Genomic DNA, 20,447 nt, shown 5'->3' on the forward strand with positions numbered 1-20,447 from the left:
ACTCAGTCCTACTTCTTGTTCAGCCAATCACTAAGACAAACAAGTTTGTTTACGTTTACAGGAGATAATGCTGCACTCTTCTTATTTACAATGTCACCAGAAAGTGAGAACAGGCATTTGCATGGAACTTTTGTTGCTGGCATTGCAAGGTATTTACGTGCCAGATATGCTGAACTTTCTGTATGCCCCTTCGTGCTTTGGCCACCATTCCAGAGGACATGCTGATGATGCTCGTTAAAAAATGTGTTAATTAAATTTGTGACTGAACTTCTTGGGGGAGAATTGTATATCCCCTGCTCTGTTTTACCCACATTCTGCCATCTGTTTCATGTTATAGCAGTCTTGGATGATGACCCAACACATGTTGTTCATTTTAAGAAAACTTTTGCTGCAGATTTCACAAAACGCAAAGAAGGTACCAATGTGAGATTTCTAAAGATAGCTACGGCACTTGACCCAAGATTTAAGAATCTGAAGTGCCTTCCAAAATCTGAGAGCGACAAGGTGTGGAGCATGCTTTCAGAAGTCTTAAAAGAGCAACACTCCAATGCAGAAACTACAGAATCTGAACCACCAAAAAAGAAAATCAACCTCCTGCTGATGGCATCTGACTCGGATAATGAAAATGAAAATGCATCGGTCCAAACTGCTTTGGACTGTTATCAAGCAGAACCCATCATCAGCATGAACGCATGTCCCCTAGAATGGTGGCTGAAGCATGAAGGGACATATGAATCTTTAGCACAGCTGGCATGTAATATCTTGCGACACCGGCTACAACAGTGCCATGAGAACACCTGTTCTCACCTTCAGATGACGTTGTAAACAAGAAGCGGACAGTATTATCTCCTGCAAATGTAAACAAACTCGTTTGTCTGAACAAGAAGTAGGACTGAGTGGAATTGCAGGCTCTAAAATTTTACATTTATTTTTGAATGCAGTTTTTTTTTAACATAATTCTACATTTGTAAGTTCAACTTTCATGATAAAGAGATTGCACTACAGTACTTGTATTAGGTGACTTGAAAAATACTATTTCTTTTGTTTTTTTACAGTCCAAATAGTTGTAATCAAAAATAAATGTAAAATGAGCACTGTACACTTTGTATTCTGTGTTGTAATTGAAATCAATATATTTGAAAATGTAGAAAAAATCAAAAATATTTAAATGTATTCTATTATTGTTTAATTGCACAATTAATCATAATTAATTTTTTTAATTGCGCGATTAATCACAAATAATTTTTTTAATTGCTTGACAGCCCTAATATAAAGTGAAGGTTATTGCATTACATTAGAAAATGAAAACCTATGTTTGGTTGTTGGCAGAGAGCTGAACTTGTCTATGCATACCATCATTTCTTGAATTAGTCATTTTAACCTTTTAACATCTCATGATTTCCTGTGGTACATGAGTTGCAAGTGGTGAGATCGGACTCAGCCTGTATTTGCAACTAGCGTGCGATGGTGATGAAAATCACCAAAGAAAGGTAGAGAGAGGCTGATACACAGCTACCTGTGTGCCTTGGGCATCAGATGTTGTTCTCCTTTTGCAAATCAATTACTGGTAGTCACTGTACCATTATTAACGTATTCTGGAAAATAGTGAGAAGTATTAGTAACATTTATCAGACATTGAGAGGTGGGGGGTTTTTTATTGTAGAGCATGCCAGTTACCAGAAATAAATTGCCTCTTGCAGCTAAAACCAGTTTTTATCATTCTCTTTATATTTTCTTAAGAGCTTGCACTCTGTGCAGCAAAATCCATTAGCTCTCTTAAATTTCTTAGCTCTGATATAGTTCATGTAGTTCTGCATGACATGAGGAAGTGCATTTAATTCCAAGACAAAGAGAAACATCTTGTGTGTACTCTGTAACTTTCCTGTCAGGTGTCATTTTATGAGACAGAGTGATTTCAGAACATACTCTTAAAAAAAAAATCAAATGGTTAAAAATACTATAGCAACTATGAGAAAAAATGGAGAAAATGCAAGTTAACCTTCATCCATATATAAGTCATATTGGTCTCTGCACACGTCTAAAATGCCTTGGATAAATTTTTTGTGATTATCTTGCATAATGTCTCCATTTCCCCTTTATGACTAAATCAAATACTGAAACAACTGTTGACTTTCAACTAAATTTATTTAAAAACATAATCCAACAACATGCCAGCTTTAAGGTTTTTTTTTTAAAAAGGCCTTCAGCCTGCCATTCAGCATCCTCAACACAGGAGCCATCTGAACTTCCGCCACTGCATGTAAATATTGTTTAAAAACTAGTGTAAACCCTGAGCAAATTAATGTGATAGGACATGCATTGAAAATGTAACTAATGATGTCTACCAGCTTGCTTGTGCTAGGGAGGTGTAGAGAGACAAGGTGGATGAGGTAATATCTTTCATTGGACCAACTGACACCGAGCTTTTCTTCATGTCTGGGAAATATACTCGGAGCATCATAGCTAAATATAAGGTGGAACAGATTGTTTAGCATAAGTAGTTAAAATACAGTTATGCAAGGTGAAGTGGACTGTTAACACCCTTCCAGTCACAGAGGGAAAAAGAATGAGAGGAGACCTCAGGGGCAGTTGTTAGTGATTTATAGATTGTTGCAATAAGCGATAAATCCAGTGTGTCTATTCAGTAGATGATTTTTAGTGTCTAGCAAAGTTATGAATTTAAGCTCCCAGGCTCATCTTGAAAGTGTTGTGCAGGTTTTCTTTGAGGAGGAGGACCAATAGGTCAGGTATAGTGTGATCACTTTGTGAAAAGTGTTCACCCAAAGGTGATACAATGTTTTGTCTTTTATCATTTTCCTGCATGAGTTCATTCAAGAGTGTAGTGATTGTCTGGTTTCACCCACAGAGTTGTAATTGGAGCATTTAGTGCACTGGTTGATAGGCACGTGTAGGACCCATGGATTTAGAAAGGTGTGTGGGGGTGGGCATTGATCATTGTTGCAGTGGAGACCACTGGCTTAGCCAGGTGGAGAAAACAGGGGGAGCGGAGATAAAAAAAGGCACCACCCGCTAGTACTCACCCGGCGGCGCTCCGGGTCTTCGGCGGCAGGTCAGGCGGCGCTCTGGGTCTACAGTGGCACTTCGGCGTCGGGTCCTTCACTCGCTCCGGTCTTCGGCGGCACTGAAGACACCCCACACACACCCCACCAAAATGCCGCCGAAGACCGGAGCGAGTGAAGGACCTGACGCCGAAGTGCCACTGAAGACCCGGAGCGCCACCTGACCCGCCGCCGAAGACCCGGAGTGCTGCTGGGTGAGTAAAAATTAAAAAGGCGCCAAAAAATTAAAAAGGCGTCACTTCTACTCAGTGGGAGAGCGACCACTGCCCCGCTCCCCTCCTAGCTATGCTCCTGGTGGAGACACGTTGGCAGGTTTTGCATCTGTTCTGGCAGGGTCTGGTGCTACTTCGAGTTGGTGTGTCCTCTCCTGTCTTTGCTGCTGCTGCTGAGCTTGGAGAGTTGGTGGGTTGTTTGAAGGCCGGAAGAGGGGTTCAGGAAAGATTTCTTTTAGAATGGGGGTCCCCATCGAGTATGGATTGTAGTTGTTTGATGATACCCCTTAAGGGTTCTTGTGTGGGGAGGTGGGTGAGAACTACACAATTGGTGTGCAATTGGAGGATGTTTTATTTCTGTATTGAAGCAAATTCTCTCTATTTGGGTGGCCTGTTCTGTGATTCAGACTATTAATTTTTAGTTCTTTAAAAACAGACCAACTTCTATACAAATGCTACTTTTAACATAAACGTGGGAATTTTAATTCTAACATGCAAATACAGATATTTTTGATCTGGGTCTTGATTTGTTGAAAGTGGTAGTAATGGCTAAACTAGATTAATTGTTACTATTTGTATTGTGCGCTGCAGATGTGAAGCACTCTTTAATTGCAAGTAAACAATTTCATTGACCGAATTTTTTTGTTCCTTTAAATAGGCAAGATAACAGCATATCATTAGTAAAAGCCTGCTGGAATGAACTTTTTACACTTGGTCTTGCACAGTGTTCACAAGTGATGAATGTAGCAACTATATTAACTGCATTTGTTAATCACCTGCATGGTAGCTTACAGCAAGGTAAGATGCATCCTGCTATTTTTCAGGGTGTAGATGGGGAGTTAATTAACAGCATGAGTTAAATGTCAGTGCATAATTTTTATACTGTGCAGAAGTTTATTAGTTGTCTGCGAATTGTTAATGGAAATTTATTGTGTACACAGTTGAATGGCCACTATTGAAATAATAATATAAAGTCCGTGAAAAATGTGGAAAATTTTGTAAATCTACAGAAGTCAGTCACATTTAATAATAATAAAAACTGTATTTTAATGTGTCCCCTTCCTTTTCGTTTTCCCTCCCCCTCCCAGAAAATTTGTATACAAATAATTGTTCTAATTAAAAACGCAAAGTTCAGTAGGACATGCTGAACAACCTCAAGGAAAATATTGCAGTCAGAATTGACTTGCATTCTGCACTCAGTCATCAGTCTCTATAAAATTGTATTGGAAGTCTTGCTGTTTTGTATGGTATAAAGCAAGACTAAATTCTGAGTTTCTCTAGAATTGAGATTTCACAAGCTTAGTGGGCAGCGTGTAGCTTATGTATTTTGAAAGAGTAATAAGTTGCAAGTTTTTAGCAGTGAGGGCAATTAATCATTGGAACAATTTACGAAGGGTTGTGGTTGATTCTCCATCACTGGACATTTTTAAATCAAGATTGGATGTTTTTCTAAAAGATACATACTCTAATTCAAGCACAGCTACTGTTGATTTAAAGAAGGAATTAATACAGGGGTGGCCAACCTTTGGCTCCGGAGCCTCATGTGGCTCTTCAGAAGTTAATATGCAGCTCCTTGTATAGGCATGGACTCCGGGGCTGAAGCTACAGGTGCCAACTTTCCAGTGTGCCAGGGGGTGCTCACTGCTCAACCCCTGGCTCTGCCACAGGCCCTGCCTCCACTCCACCCCTTCCCACCCCCTCCCCTGAGCGTGCAGTGCCCTCGATCCTCCCCGTCCCCTCCCAGAGCCTCCTGCACACCACAAAACAGCTGATCAAGAGGTGTGTGGAGGGAGGGGGAGGCGCTGATGGGCGGGAGGTGCTGGGAGCCGGGCAGGGGGGAAGCTGATGGGGGGCTGCTGACATATTACTGCAGCTCTTTGGCAATGTACATTGGTAAATTCTGGCTCCTTCTCAGGCTCAGGTTGGCCACCGCTGAATTAATACATGGATATTCTATAATTTGTGTTATGTAGAAGGTCAGACTAGACAATCACAATGGTCCCTTCTGGCCTTAAAATCTATTACTGTACAAGACCCATTATGGCAAATCATGTAAAATATGTTCCTAAAACTAGAAGCAGATTATAGCGTAAGAAACTTTTAGAGTATTATTTTGATTCTCCATGTTCCTGGAGACTTAAGTATTTTTTCTTTAGTTGCTTCTTTTCAGTCCTAACTTTAAAATGTACTTGAATTTGTCTGAAATTTATTATGGAGAAGGGAAAGGTTACAATATTTTTTTCTCCTTCATGAAGTGAGCCTGTAGATTCCAATTGTAGGTATCATGACACAACTCATGATCCATGGAGCTATGCTAGTCAGGGTTCTATTCATAACTGCCACATAATTGTACCTGAGAATTTGTTTTAACACACACACCCTCCAAAAAACGACGACAACAATCGTTGTGCTAGTGAGGGGGGGGAAAAATCCTTCTGAATGTGAACTGGATGCAAACTGATTCAATGATAGCTGCCAGAGGGTACAGTTAACTGTAAGGGTAGTTAAGCACTGGGGCAAATTACCTAGGGAGGTTTGTGGAGGTCTTTAAGAACAGGTTAGACAAACACCTGTTAGGGATGGTCTAGATCAGTGTTTCTCAACGACAGGTCCATGGACCGGTTCCGGTCCCTGAGATTTCCCTGATGCAGTTTAGGAAGCCAGCAAGCTGGTCCCTGGTATCAAAAGATTTAGAAACACTGGTCTAGGTAATACCTAGTCCGTCTCAGGGCAGGAGACTGGACTAGAAGATTTATTAGGGTCCCTTCCAGTCTTACATTTCTGTGATTCTGTTCTATGATTCTGTGGTAATTATGTAACTGCTGATACCTTTAGCAGAAATATCAAGCTAATTGTAATTTTGGGGCACATTAGTAGATATTGGGGTGGTGTGCAATGAGGCTGGTAGTTGCAGTCATGGTTTTCTGGGAGTGGAAAATGAGAAATTCAAAACACTCCTTTCCCCACATTTTAAGTCACTTCTGCCCCTGCCCAAGATAAGATAAATCCATCTCTGCAATACAAAAAGCCTTATCTGTCTCCTAGATATTACAATCAGCTCTCACGTTTTGCAGTGTTCTGAAAACTGTGTCCCCCGTTCAGCTTCCAAAACCTCTAGCTTTCCCAGGACAGCTTCTACAGCATAGTTACTCATTGTCAGTACAGAAATCTCCTATTCCAATGGTTTCTACGCTGGTGCCGCCCCCTCTCATCACTTGTAAACTTTTTTTACGCCATCTCGTTCATACTGAGTCCTAGAGTTTTTTTGCTTGACCCAGTTCTTACCTGGATCTGGTTTCCCCCATCCCAGTCAAGAGGTTTGGAGGTTCCTGTTTCTTTTCAAGGCTCTTGCAGCCGTGAACTATTCAGCTGATCCTAGCTGATTTAAAGTTGCAGGTTTAATGTGCAAATCTCAACAACTTTCACAGACATTTTACCACCTCATCTTACTCCTATCTGATACTGAGTCTTTGAAGAAAAATTGCTTGTTCCTTGGACTACACCTGTTGTTTGGGGTTAACCCTATGATAGCTCATCTCATAGGGCTTGTACAGTGTGTCTAGAGTGGCAACAGACCCAGTCCAGCAAACTCACCATTCACCAAGGCATTGTTTACACTGAGAATTTTAGGAAAGTACCTTCCATTGCTTGGATACAGTGGTAAAAATGCCATTGGCCAGTCTACATCAGTGCCCCCACAGTTACTAGCACTAGTGGGGCTGCACTGATGCTAGAGCAATGGTGGAGGATTTCCCTACAATTCTGTTTTTTGATGTGGTTTCATCCCTGTTTGAAGCTGTACACATACATGGGTGACTGGTGCAGCCTTTTCAGAAGGCAGTTCAAGCCCTGAAAACAGCTGCTTGACTGGGTCTCTGTCAGTATGGAAAGATCTGTGATGAGACAGTCAGATCTAACATTTAAAAGAGCTACTTTAGACTCTATGAGAAGAAGAGCAATTCTTAAGAACATTTCAGTCTTTTCTTGTTCTGGGAGGTTGGAGGTGACCTTGGGCCTTTAGGTGAGTTGCAGTAACAACAACAACAAAAGAATAAGGTAAAGAAAATGAAACCTGAGTTGACTGAATTATTTAATGAGTGGAGGTCTCTGGAATGAAGCAAAGCACATCCTCTCCATCTTGCTCCATGGAAGATTACAGCAGGAAAAAGGGAAATTCTTAAGGCTAGAGTTTTCAAAAATGAGTGCCTATGGTTAGGGTCCTAAATGAGAGGCCTGACTCTAAAAGTTGTTGTGCATCCAGTGGCCTTCATTGATTTCAGGAGGATACTCAGGAATTTTGAAAATCAGGGTTTTTATTCAGAAAACTAAATTTAGACACCAATTTTTGAAAATTTTTCCCCCAAAAAAATTCTTCAAAAGAGATCTGCAAAAATCTTATATCCCTCAGAGCTGGTCGGCACCACACAGGTTGACATAAGGCAGCTTATGTTGGCCTAATTATGTCAGTGTCTACACTGCAGCCTTCCTCCCACCGATGTAAGTGCTGTACTACACCAGTATAACAACTCCACCTCCATGACAGGTGTAAGGCTTATGTCAGTGTAGTTAGGACCACGCAGTGTCTGTGTAGACACTGCATCCTTTACATCCACTTTCTTGTCAGTTTCAGGGCAGAAGCCATGAAATTGACAAGAAAGCACCTGCTCCCCGGAGAGCTGGGCGGCTGGACCCTACTCCCCGCTGAGAGCTGGGGTGAGAAGCCCAGGGGGCTTCCCCCCGCTCCTGGCTGGGAGCCAGGATGAGAAGCCCAGGTGAGCTGTGAAATTGAGAAGGTTGCCCAGGTGGGGGTGGGGGTGCGGAGACACCAGGGCAGCTGGACTCTGTTCACCGATGGTGAGAAGCCCTGGGCGGCTTTCCCTTGCTCCCAGTGGGGAACAGGGTAGGGAGGGACAAGAAGCTCCAGGCAACTTCCCCCGGCTCCTGACAGGGAACGCGGAGCAACGAGGGGGCTTCCTGCCGGGAGCCTGTGGCTCAGCCAGGTTTATGGCAGGGAGCTCCCAGTGAAGTTGAGAGACCGGGCTCTCAGCTCCCCATACTGCCCCTCTTAGGTTGGTGGAAGTGCTCCTGGTGAGGATGTGCACCACTGACCAAAGGAGGGCAGCGTGGACATGCACCACCGCAGTAATTACATGGTGAGTTTGTAGTGTAGACATAACTTCATAGGTATCAGATATAAGCCCCTTATATTGAAACATCTTGTTCCACGATACTTTGTTGTTCAACTCTACTTTAAAAAAAAAATGAACAGGGCTGTAATTGCTTGTGAGATACACATAGCATCTCAGTCTTTAATACTTTGGACTTCAGTGCCATTCTATGACTTTTCTCTATCTAAAAAGAAATAGATTTGCTTTAATCGTTTTACAGTTATAATAATTAGATTGGGGCTCAAGTTACTTTAATTGTTCTAGCATGGGCAAGACTCTTGTGGTATTAAATTCATATACCTCTCCAGAGAATTCCCTATATTCCTCCTAGTAGTGTTAGCTCTCATTTTCTATCCAGATCTTGAATGGTTTTGTATGTCTTCACCTAGCCGCTCGGTTTGGATTCCTAAAAATTGACTCATCTCACTTTTAAAAAGGGGAAAGTAATCGTGCTGCTATCCAAAAAACCTTTCCCAGTGCAGTCACGTATTTATACTGATAGTTTAGGAATACAGCTAAGACAGGCATGGGGTGGATCCTTTTACAGACTTTGATTCTAGAACATTCAGATCCTAAAATGGAGGAAGTGCTCTTTAATAGATTTGCTGCTGCTAACGCTTCTGTGATGAGTGAGCATGGCACATGACTCTTATGGAGTACATCTGCAGGGGAGTAATACATTCAGGGAATTCCATTTACTGCTATGTAATCTTCTTCCCCCTTCTGGTGATTAATATTTCAGATGCCAGTCCACCTCTGATCATTGGACTCTCTTGTAGGATTATCAGACTAATCATGAAGTGGGTTTAAATAAATAAATAAACATTCATTCATTCATTGGCCTGTAATTTTTTTCCTTCAGAAGAAGAATATGGATTCATATTACCAGCTATATGAATCATTTAGAAATCAGGAGTAAATTTATCCAGAAAATCCATTCTGCAATTTTTTTGTGCTAATCTAGATAAGCTGTCTACAGATAGAGGAAAACTAGTCATGGAGCATATCTTCAAACTGCAAGAGTTCTGTAACAGTATGGTTAAGCTTTGCCTAGATGGCTACGAATACGCTTATCTGAAAGCAATCGTCCTCTTCAGTCCTGGTATGTAATTATTTTTAACTTCAAATTTTGTTCTTTTCTGTGACAATTGAGATATGAGTATTTACAGTGTATTTAAAAGTTGTTGTATTTTCTAAAATCCAAGCTTTCAGTTAAGGTGTGGGGGGGAGAGTGATTTCGTATGTAAGTTCATGCATTTCTGACATTGTAGTTCAATAGCTGCAACAAATCTGTGAACCTGTTTTTATTTTAATTAGGTGCTAATTTAAAATCTAAAAGTCCCCTCTTCTCCCAGTCTACCAAAGGTTCCATCTTCACTGAGAATTTTAGGCATTTCTCCCGAAGTTGCTGTAGCACCAGTGCAGCTCAGCAATTGCTAGCAATGCTAGAAATGATAAGGCAGACTGACCACCAGTGTTTTTTACCATCATGTTCTCTAATTCTGCTCCTCGAGAATCAGTTGGAGCGGGGAGAGACTGGAAGGAAGGAAGACTTAGGGGCCAGTTTGGCAGTTGGGGGGTGACATTAGATAAGTAGGTGAGGGGGCAGGCAGGACTAGGAGATTGGGACAAAAAGCCTTTGAGGGAGGGAGATTGAGATAGGATTGGGCGACACAGAGATCAGATGAGGAGCCTGGGAGCGAGGGCGAGAAGAGAGGGGTTGTGTATTAAAAGAATGTTAAGATTGCGAAGTTAAGCATTCAAAAGTTAGAAAATGCGAGAATCATGGTTGTCTGTGCAACCTTGATTTAGCTGCCTTGTGCATATGATACAGTCTAATTATATGATAGTGTACTATTGTTTCCACAGTACACCTGCCCCATTCAGTGTACAGGGTGGACCTGCTCTGGGGATGATTCAGTGTTGTGTAGTAAAGGATACCATTGTCTGTAGGACTCCTGCCTTATTTGTTGTGGCAGTTGGAATTGATGTAGTGAATGAGGCAGGGGATAGCAGGAAGGGAAAGGATAGTTTAATGGTTAAGAATGTTGAATGCTGTCCTAGAGAATGGGATTCTGTCCCTGCCTCTGTCGCAGTTACAGTGTGGTGGTAGACCGGTCACTTAAACCAAAGTTTTCACAATTTGTCACTAATTGTGTGTCCTTATTTTCTGGAGGCCCAAAATAAGACCATGGGGCCTGAGTTGTGGAAATACTGATCATTCTCAGCTGCCACAGAAGAAAGCGGAAGGTGTTCTTTGACTGTATAAACTGTTATATAATGCTCTGAAAAATCAGGTCCTAGATATGTCAAATGGGCATTTAAAATTAGTGGATACTTCTGACCTTAATCATTCTGTTCCTCAGTTCCCCATGTGTAAAATAGGGGGTAACACCACTCCCCCATCTCGCAGGGAGGCTGCGAAATTAAATTAAATTAATGTTTGTGAAATACTCAGATAATATAGTGATTAGCAACATAGAAAACCTCATGAAGAAATAAATAATTCTGTATTCAGAGCCAGGGTTGGAATAGTGTAGAGTAAGTAAGGAGGGGAGGAGATGAAGCGGCACACACTGAAAAATGAGGATGAAATAAAATATTGAGTAGCATGGTCTATCATATTCACTGTTTGAGGCAGAGGTCGTGTGGAAGTAATGTTTGATTAGGTAATTGAACACTGTATCATATTACATACACAGAAGGGAGCCTAATTAACCTTAATTCTGGCTTTTCCTAGCTTTTGAGCGCTTGACTTTGCTACCTTAATGTTCTTTTAATGTAGTCTTTTGTGTGTAATTTGATTTACACCAAGATACTACCTCTTGGCCCCAGGACTTTCATCCATTGTTTACAGATCCAAAGATTTATAATAAAAAAGAAAACAAACAACATTGCTATACAGAAACATAATCTGCCAGGTATTTTTCTGTATTTAGAGCAGTTTTTTACTCTGATACTTGCTGAGCAAGTCTGTTCATTTTTCTCATAAATGTTCTAAACGCAACAATAACAAATATGTCTTCTCATTGCTCTACCTTTCCTGAAGCTGATATCCAACAGAGGTGAATTTTAAAAAGTCACTAAAAATACCAGTATCAGTAGTATCAAATGTCAGTAGTATCATAATTTTAGCATCTATCCTAATAGCATCATAATTTGTATCCTATATTGGCATACTATTTTGGTGACAGTGAGGGCTTTGTTTTATTTCAGTAGATTGTGAGTCTTGAGGAACAGAAGGCAGCTGCTGTGCAGCCTTTACTATGTGAGCCATATCTATGAACATAGACAATAAAGGCAACAGTAAAAATACAGTGGTTATATCTGTCATGCAGTACTTCATTATATATTATTTAAACAGCAGGAATTCATTATAGTTAATCATTCATCACTCAGGCTGGAAAACATCCTATTTTCATGTTAAGGTTTTTCCATTGTCTTCAGCCTGTCACACCCAACACTACATCCACACATGGACAGGCACTGGAACTCTGAGTTCAGGCAACAGGAACCAGGAAACGAAGAGGAACAGGAAGTAATAAACAGGAAGGCCCTCCACTACCTCCTCTCCACACCAATCATCATACGGTGCCGCTACGTTCTTCATGACATTACCTATACAGAGCCCCAGTGTAGGAGTCACATGCCTGATCCTGGAAGCTTTTCAGACAGCAGATGGCAGTATATGGGATGCACTCAATTTCCTCAAGCCCAATGTTTCATAGACCGCAGATATAAATATCCTCCCTCTTCAGATTCCACAGTCTGCTACCTGGAGAGTGACAGAGCCAGACTCTTCCTTTTCTTTAATCTTATACATGCAAATCTAGTTGTAGATAGTTGCATTGTTAGAGTTAGGTTTAAGGGTTTTTTTCACTTGTCAATTTTTTTTTATATATATTAAGTCTCCTTTGGCCTTACTCACGATGGGAGGCACATCTAAAAGAATGGGATTTAAAAGAGATTCCTCTTATCTCACAAAAAGTTCTGTACTTAAGATAGGCATGAAAATGTCCCAAAGTACCATAAGACTCTACTCTAGAATCTGCTGCTGCAAGAGGCTTTGGTAATGCAAGAGTCTGATAGACCTTCCCCTGAAAACTTCCTATACACAAGTAATGTGGACAGTCAGCCTTCCTTAGTGCTAATGCCTACCATAAAATCCCAGGCTGATGAAACACATTCCCCTAGGTAAAGACCTGAATTCTTCAGATGGAGCCAAAGAAGACGCATCTTCTGGCACTGGTCATTCTAAAAAGCTGTACTGTGAGAGAAAGAGGTCCTCTGGCGAGGATCCCACAATGAATCTGCCCAAGGTTGTCATATGGAGGAGCCATCGTTGGATTCATGGTTCCTGCCTTTTCCAAGATTGGTGCAGTAGTTTTCCTTGAACTGAGAAAACCAGGTACTTTCCCAATCTGCTGCAGCTCCACCTCAAAGGGAACTTGGTTTAGGTACAGGAAAACTTTTGGTACCTCAGTTATCAGCCTGGACAGTTCCAAAATTAAAATTTTACCCAGTTGTCATCCATACATGTACTGGGTACCTTGGGGCTTTTGGTCCTGTGGTTCCCTTCCTCCTTAAGTGGCCTCTGTGATGAGATGATGGAAGACCAACATTGTCTCCTCCCCCATGCAAAGGAAGCTTTCTCCTACAAAAGCGGTAAAGAGTCCTGTGGCACCTTATAGACTAAAAGACGTATTGGAGCATAAGCTTTCGTGGGTGAATACCCACTTGTCGGATGCAGGTGATGGCCTCTTCAGAGGTTCCTGGGATTCCTCTACTTTAAATCTTCAAGAGCGGTAGTTGTACCTGATTTGAAATCAGATGCATTCTCTCTGAGGAGCAGGAACTGGTGAGGTAGTCCTAGGAATTCCTCTTCTGTAAGTTATGCCAAGGTCTTTCAGGATTTGGTGGGTAGAATGGCTGTGATATTGGTATTCCACTGGCAGTTTTGTCTAACAGACCACATACATTTTATTGAAATCCTGGCATACAAAGAGAAAAAAACAGTACTCCTCGTCAATGAGCTGGTTAAAGAGGTCTGGAATCACTCTTCCTCTGCTGCTTCTGCCTCAAGGAAGCCTTATACCAGGTTACCAGTGTGGGTTATTTTTCCAATACACCTGTACCCCGATATAACGTGACCCAATATAACACGAATTCGGATATAACACGGTAAAGCAGGGCTCCGGGGGGCGGGGCTGCACACTCCGGTGGATCAAAGCAAGTTTGATATAACGCGGTAAGATTTTTTGGCTCCCGAGGACAGCGTTATATCGGGGTAGAGGTGTATTTTACTCTGGGCCAGTTGTGAATTCTGCTGTAAATGACAAATCTAGAGCTGGGACAGTGTCATCAAAACATGGGCACACAGAGACCAAATTGCTAGAGTTATGGCCTGATAAGATGTTTTGTTCTAGTCCAGAGCTGTTACTTGGACTAGAACAAAACATGTTACCCAGTATGTTCCCCAAACCAAGGAATTTCTGGTGTTATACCAGAAAAGCTAGTTGTCCAAAAATTCTCTGGAGGCGTCACTTGATATCATGGACACTACAGCCAGGTCTTTGTCATGGTGAAGAGAGATTTCGGGCTCAGGAATGATGGTACCAGCAAACACAGAGACAATCTGGGAAGCCCTTTTGTTTTCAGAAGAGAGAAAAGGTGTTCTTTTCTGCCTCAGTAGTTTCATCTACTGGTGGCGCTGCATGTAGCAGCAAGTTTGAGGATGTGCCAGAGAGCCCTGGGTGAGTTTCAGGGGACCCAAATCCTCATCCTTTCTCCTCTTCTACCCAGTCTTTTAGTATTCTTTGTTCCAGTATTTACCGGAATGACAGGCCATTTCTTCATGTAGCTGAGTCCTAAAGATCATTGAAAGGGGTACTCCTTGGAGTTCATAGCGTGACAAAACTTTATCTACCTTTTTTTTCCTTATTTTTTTTTATCCCTCTCCTGAAAAAGTAGTTGGAGAAAAGGACATGTTGGAAATGGACACCACCCTGGAAGAAAGGTACTAGAAAGAAGTTCCAAAAGTAAAGGCCTACCCCTATTTTGAGCTCCTTATATTGAACAAATACAGAAGGAAAGTAAAATTACCTGTTTTCTCAAGGGAGCATAATCCTTGCTCTGGAACTTCAAGGCTGATTTGTGTCCTTGATATTTAATATGCTTGCTTTTACATTCAGATAAGAGCCACAGGAAGCACCTCAGTTTCATGAGAGGTTCAGCAATTGCCCCCATCGTATTCACCAAGTGCTTGATGGTATCTGCAACTCATCTGACTCATCAAAAGTCTTCCTATGAACACAACTGGCTCATAAGAGCCTAATCTTGCAAAGGGGTAGTTCGTGCCTTGTGGTAGACTTGCTTCTCTATCCAAAAATTATTCATTCACCCTCCCTGTGTTGATATATCTTGCTCCAACACAGCGACAAGGTGATGCAAATATGCCTCAAAGGCCTTTACTTGACGGCATGACTGCTAGGTTTTAGGATAGGATGTTTTGTCCTTGTCTGAAGAGATCAAGGCAGTGGGAGTCTAGAAAACATTTCACTAGGAAGTTTTACACTGTCAAGTGGAACAGGTTTTTAAAGTTTGCTCAAATGTCAAAGGCTTGACCTAGTTTCCTGTGTGTTTCCAATTACTGTCTCATGACACTTGTGTTGTTAGAAGTATCCCCAGAAGTCTTTTCTAACTGGAAAGGAATGTTCATCCCGTCAAGTTATGAACTAGCTGCTGTTTCGGTGCCTTCAGTGTCTCAAGGCTAACTGACCTAGTGAGATGGCAGCTTCAGGGGGAATCTATTACAGTATGCCCCTATCTGACATCTGTATGGCTACTACATGGAGTTCAATTCATATGTTCACAAATGGCTTTTCTTTCTACATGGTATCAAGAATACGCGTTAGTATCAGCAGGCCAGTGCTTTAGTCGTTGTTGAACTAGCAGAGTTCCTCAGCCTGCCTTTTTAGGGAGATCATTACTAGCTAACCTCCTATAGTTGGGCTCTGAAAGTAATGTCATGAAGGAGAAAAAAGAAGTTACTTCGGTCAGTAACTCTTGTTCTCAAAACACTATTCCTCTACGCAATCACACTTGACCTTCCCTTCTGCTCTTTACTTTGGAACCATGCTTTATAGATGTTTATGGAGTTAAGAAATTGAGGGATCACTAGAAAGGACAGGATGTTTATACCATTGATCTATGAAATATTGGGTTTGAGGGAATTGTAGCACCTTCCAACCCAATCCAAACCTGATGGCACCTGATTACAAGTGTCGGGTTCAGACTGGGTATAAAAACAACCTGATGCTCTCTGGGTTGGTCCAGGTCATCTCTGATCTCCTCTTCCTGCCTGTGGGGTTGGTGCAGTGGTGGCTGTGTGCCCTACTCGTGCTGGCTGAGGTCACTTCACTCCACAGCATGCACAGCAGAGTGAGGCAACAGTGGCTGACAGGAGTGGGGCATGCAGCTGCCACTGCAGTGACCTCGTAGGCAGGAGGTAGCTTCAGATGAATCGCAGGCACAGGGCAAGGGAAGCAGGAAGCCCCGAGCATGCCAAGCTCACAGGACAAGGCATCAGCACTGACTCAGGCTCGAGGGGAACTGGCCACCCTTCACGTGTGCAGAGCTGAACCAGTGCAGGGAGCAGACAATGGACTGGAAGGAATTGGTCTGCAGGAGGGGGAGATGGACTGCGGGGGTAATTAGCTCCGGCAGTTCCAGGGAAGAAATAAAGTAAAGAAAATGTAGTCTGGGATGGCAGCTAGACTCCATATATTGTTTAAGCGCACAACTGTCCAATGAACTGTCAACATAGCAGAATAATGCTATGTTCAGTTGCAACACAGTAACTGGAGACAAGATCAAATGTGAATGAGATTATGTAAATAGCTTTACACATGGCAAGAACTGCATTTGCTTGGACTCCTAGAGAAGTTTAATAGATTCATCTGAGCACCGTAAATGAAATAGATCTCCGTCATTTAAGAAAATAATCCAATTAAGGCAAGGTACCCAGCATCAAAATTGTCAGAAAACCCCCAGAAGTTGCTACAGTAGCAAAAGAATTAATCGGATGGTTGCCCCAGATGGGCTTTGTTGTTTTTATTTTGTGCATCTTATCCAGAGCAGGTATAACCATATAAATTGTGTTTCAGATCATCCAGGTCTCGAAAATGTGATACAGATTGAAAAGTTTCAAGAAAAGGCTTACATGGAGTTCCAAGATTATGTAACAAAAGTATATCCAGATGATACCTACAGGTATGTAAATTATATACATCACATGCTTGATTTTTCTTTCATTTCTTCAGCGCTTCAGTTATTTGATTTGAGAAGTATTTCATTTTAAGAAATGTGAGAATCAATTAAGTGAAAAGTGTTGACAAGCCTTAGTCCCACTCTTAGGCCTGGTCTACACTAGAGGGGGGATCGATCTAAGTTATGCAACTTCAGCTACGTGAATAATGTTGTCTTCACTTCGCTGCACTCCCCCGTCGACTCTGCCTGCATCTCTCGCAGCAGTGGAGTACAGGAGTCGACGGGATAGCACTCGGGGGGTCGATTTATCGTGTCTAGATTAGACTCATTAAATCAACCCCCGCTGTATTGATCACTGCCTGCCGATCCGGTGGGTAGTATAGACATACCCTTAGCCACTTTATGTGTATGACTTCATTGTTACTTCCAATAATTTTCAAAGTAACTTAGTGCATTTTACATTTAAAAGTTAAACTTTATGAAAATGTATTTAAATTTTTTGAATTGTAATTACCTGACTCTTTGAAGCCAGGTCTTCCATTTGTTTTCTTTTGCCTGCTGCAGGCTGTAGCAGGTTGTGCAACTCACATATATTGAAATGCCTATTAAGATCTGTTTGCGCTAATGTCAAAGATGTGACTGGTTATAAATTAAATACTGGAATAATTTAAAACTTGATCTGTCTTCCATACCTACAAAAGCTTACTACTAAACCTCCTAAGAGCTGAGCTTTTATTGAACCATGACCAAAAGTGTAATCCTTTATATTTTTTTTTTTTATTGATAACTGGATAACCTCAAAAGGAAGCCTTGCTTTGCCTGTTAAACTGTAACGCTCTTTTACCAAACCTGTTTTTCAGGCTATCTAGGCTTCTTCTCCGATTGCCTGCCCTCAGACTGATGAGTGCTACCATCACAGAAGAGTTGTTCTTTGCAGGACTGATTGGAAATGTTCAGATTGACAGCATCATCCCATATATCCTAAGAATGGAGACAGCGGACTACAACTCTCAAATTATTGGTCATTCTGTATAAAGGTGGAAAACAAGGATTCTATGCTGTGGTGACGTAAATGTACATCACCATGGCAATCATGGCATACTGTCTCCAAGAGATGGCAAGAAGCCTTCCCTGGCAACTTTTAAAAATTTAAAGAAGGCTAAAATTTCTCCTTTCCAGTACATTTGGGAAATGCTGCAGAGTGTTTTGAGGGATACAGGATGACTTCCTTTTTTCATCTGGTTTTCAAGGACTTGTAAATTATCTGGCATTTAATGAAAATCAAAAATTATCCACCATATTTTTGTAGATAGATGAACCTGGAATATTGTTTATGAAGTCCAAAACGAATAGGAAAATCCAGCCTGGTGAAGAAGACTGTTGACTGAATTAAGGTGTCACCACTTAATTTTAGAAAAAAATAAATTAACCTTCTTCTCTGAGTTGTGTTTTCAGTGTTTTGCTATAATTCATTCTCACTGATTCAATGGAACATGATGGTCAGAAATACTAAAAAGGCAAAAATATTTCAATTGAAGTGAGACCTTTGTAATCAACTTCGTTTTCCTTTCAGCTACTTTGAAAAGAGCTGAAGTTCTTGTTTTATACAGCAGTTGGTACCATGAAAAAGGCAGGGAAATCATAGAAAGCACGCAGATTTTTTTTAATATTCTCTTGATACCTCGATGCAGCTGATCATAGTTCACCTCCATTATTGGCAGTAAGATTGATGCTATTCTGGATGTCAAGAATTTAATATGTTCTAGTGGTGTGTATTGGCAGATACTAGCTATTTGTATTATACAGTGGGAAACTGACTAAGAATAAACTATTTTCCAAAATAGTTTATTACTATGTCAGATTTCAGTTGTATTTTTCTAACTAAATAAGTTTCTAGTACTGATTGAGTCTAGAGTACATGTTGTTCTGTGCCTGGGGGGTCGTCATTCTTCTATTTATCATGACCTGAGGCCCCATAATGCAGGTTCTTCTGTTCTCTCCACCACAGTCTCTCCCTCCCCCAAGGTTTGAATAAATTATTTTCACTTCTTGTAATATAAATTCATGCTTCTGATCAGGAGCTGGGGGGAGCTGAGTTTTCTTAGTAGGGGTAATCTTAATAAAACAGATAAATGAATAAAGGGATTGTTTTATTTTTATATTCATTTTGTTCATTTACCAGCATTTATTTTAACGGTTACAGTTATCATTGCACTTTGGAATCTTACTGGCTTTTTTAAGGAATGAAGCTTGCTTTGAAGTTTACTGCTGCTCAGATAAATGTACCAGGTTTAATGAGTTTCAGCTCAAGCCCATAACTTTTTTGTCTAAATAGACACATTTTTCTGATCAACAGTGTCCACAGATTCTCACATCATTGCCATTCTGATTGGTTTTGGTTTCATGCTGTTGAATAGCTTCTGCTCTCTGCAGTTAAATTTTTCCAAGCTATGTTGATGTTGGATAGAAGGTTGGCCAATTTCATTCCCATTTTGTTACAGTCCGGTAACATCAGTTGATCTACTACTGAAAATTAAACTCTGAAAATTACTACATCATGGGCATTAAAGGTATTTTTTAAAATTCTCTAGCTTGACAAGTTTTGGGGGGATGTCCCCCACAACACATACTTTATTTATTTTCAGCATTCAGTCTTCACCAATCTAACTAGTTTGCATCTAGTCAAGACTTGTCAACTTATGGTCTTTACCAGCCAATAAAGAATGGCCTCTTTGCCAGCTAAAGGATAAAATTATTTGCAACAGGTTTATGATTTTTGATTTAAGGAAAAACTTTGATTTTTAGTATAAACAGTTTGAATGGAAAAGTGAATAGTTTTATACATTTCAATTAAAGATGGGAGCGCTGTTCTAAATAATGAACTGGGTAGTTCAAAAATAATTTTTTCTTAAAAATATTTATTGTACAGTGTGCTAGATTATGTTTCTTACTGGTATATTTCCTGGTACAGCTTATAGTTACATTTTGAATAGTTTCAAAAGAACTTCATTGTAATGTCAACTGCATTACAAACCAGTCCTGTCCTCTTAGTACATTTGTTCTGTGTCCTCTCTCTTCAGTATCATTGGAAGTCATTTGTTTGCTTATTCCATCCCACATCTACATCTTACTGGTAGTTCAGTTTTAATGTAAGCATCAGAATGTCGCAGTGATTGTCTTGCTGTTGTATAAAAGCTACTGTAAATGTCTTGAAACCTGACTAAAATTGTAAATTCTATTTTGGCTGTATTTTTAAAATAAATTGTAACTTTTTATTATAGAATAACAATTGCAATTACCTATCAATTTGTAGTATTTTATATGAATTGATACATAGACTGTGACAGTGTATTCAATTTCTTATAGGTTGTCTGGGTACACGATTGTTGTGCCATGTAATATTGTCAATTATAAGACATTGGGACAATGCTAGTAGTTTGGTATTTCTAACTTTGCCATTAACACTTAGTTTCTCTATCACTTAGCTTTTAGCTTATGAGTTTGCATACATAATACAGTACATCTGATAATTTATTGTAAAACTTTGACTAAGCAGTATCCTTTGCTTTTAAAGCACTATACATTGATAATTTATAGAAACATGCCATTATGAGTTCTGGTAATAGTTGTTCATGTCACAAATTATAATTTATATTTCAGGATGTTTATTCAATGCCATCAGAACTAAAAGACTGTTGAATCAATTTTGGATAAGAAGT

At 40.5% G+C, this 20,447-nt stretch overlaps 1 protein-coding gene across 6 annotated transcripts in view; it reads left to right on the forward strand.

The window, feature by feature from the left end:
• NR2C1 (nuclear receptor subfamily 2 group C member 1) overlaps positions 1-19,968 on the forward strand; it is a 113,360-nt gene extending 93,392 nt beyond the window's left edge. For all 6 annotated transcript variants that reach the window (XM_084642660.1, XM_084642665.1, XM_084642663.1 and 3 more), the window contains 4 exons: positions 3,951-4,090; positions 9,425-9,562; positions 16,626-16,731; positions 17,589-19,968. In XM_084642660.1, the coding sequence (XP_084498786.1) occupies positions 3,951-4,090; positions 9,425-9,562; positions 16,626-16,731; positions 17,589-17,763 (559 nt within the window). In that variant the 3' untranslated portion in view covers positions 17,764-19,968. The remainder of the gene's footprint in view (positions 1-3,950; positions 4,091-9,424; positions 9,563-16,625; positions 16,732-17,588) is intronic.
• Positions 19,969-20,447: the final 479 nt, after the last annotated feature.

Source organism: Lepidochelys olivacea (assembly GCF_965140295.1).
Source record: "Lepidochelys olivacea isolate rLepOli2 genome assembly, chromosome: 1".
Lineage (NCBI taxonomy): Eukaryota > Metazoa > Chordata > Testudines > Cheloniidae > Lepidochelys > Lepidochelys olivacea.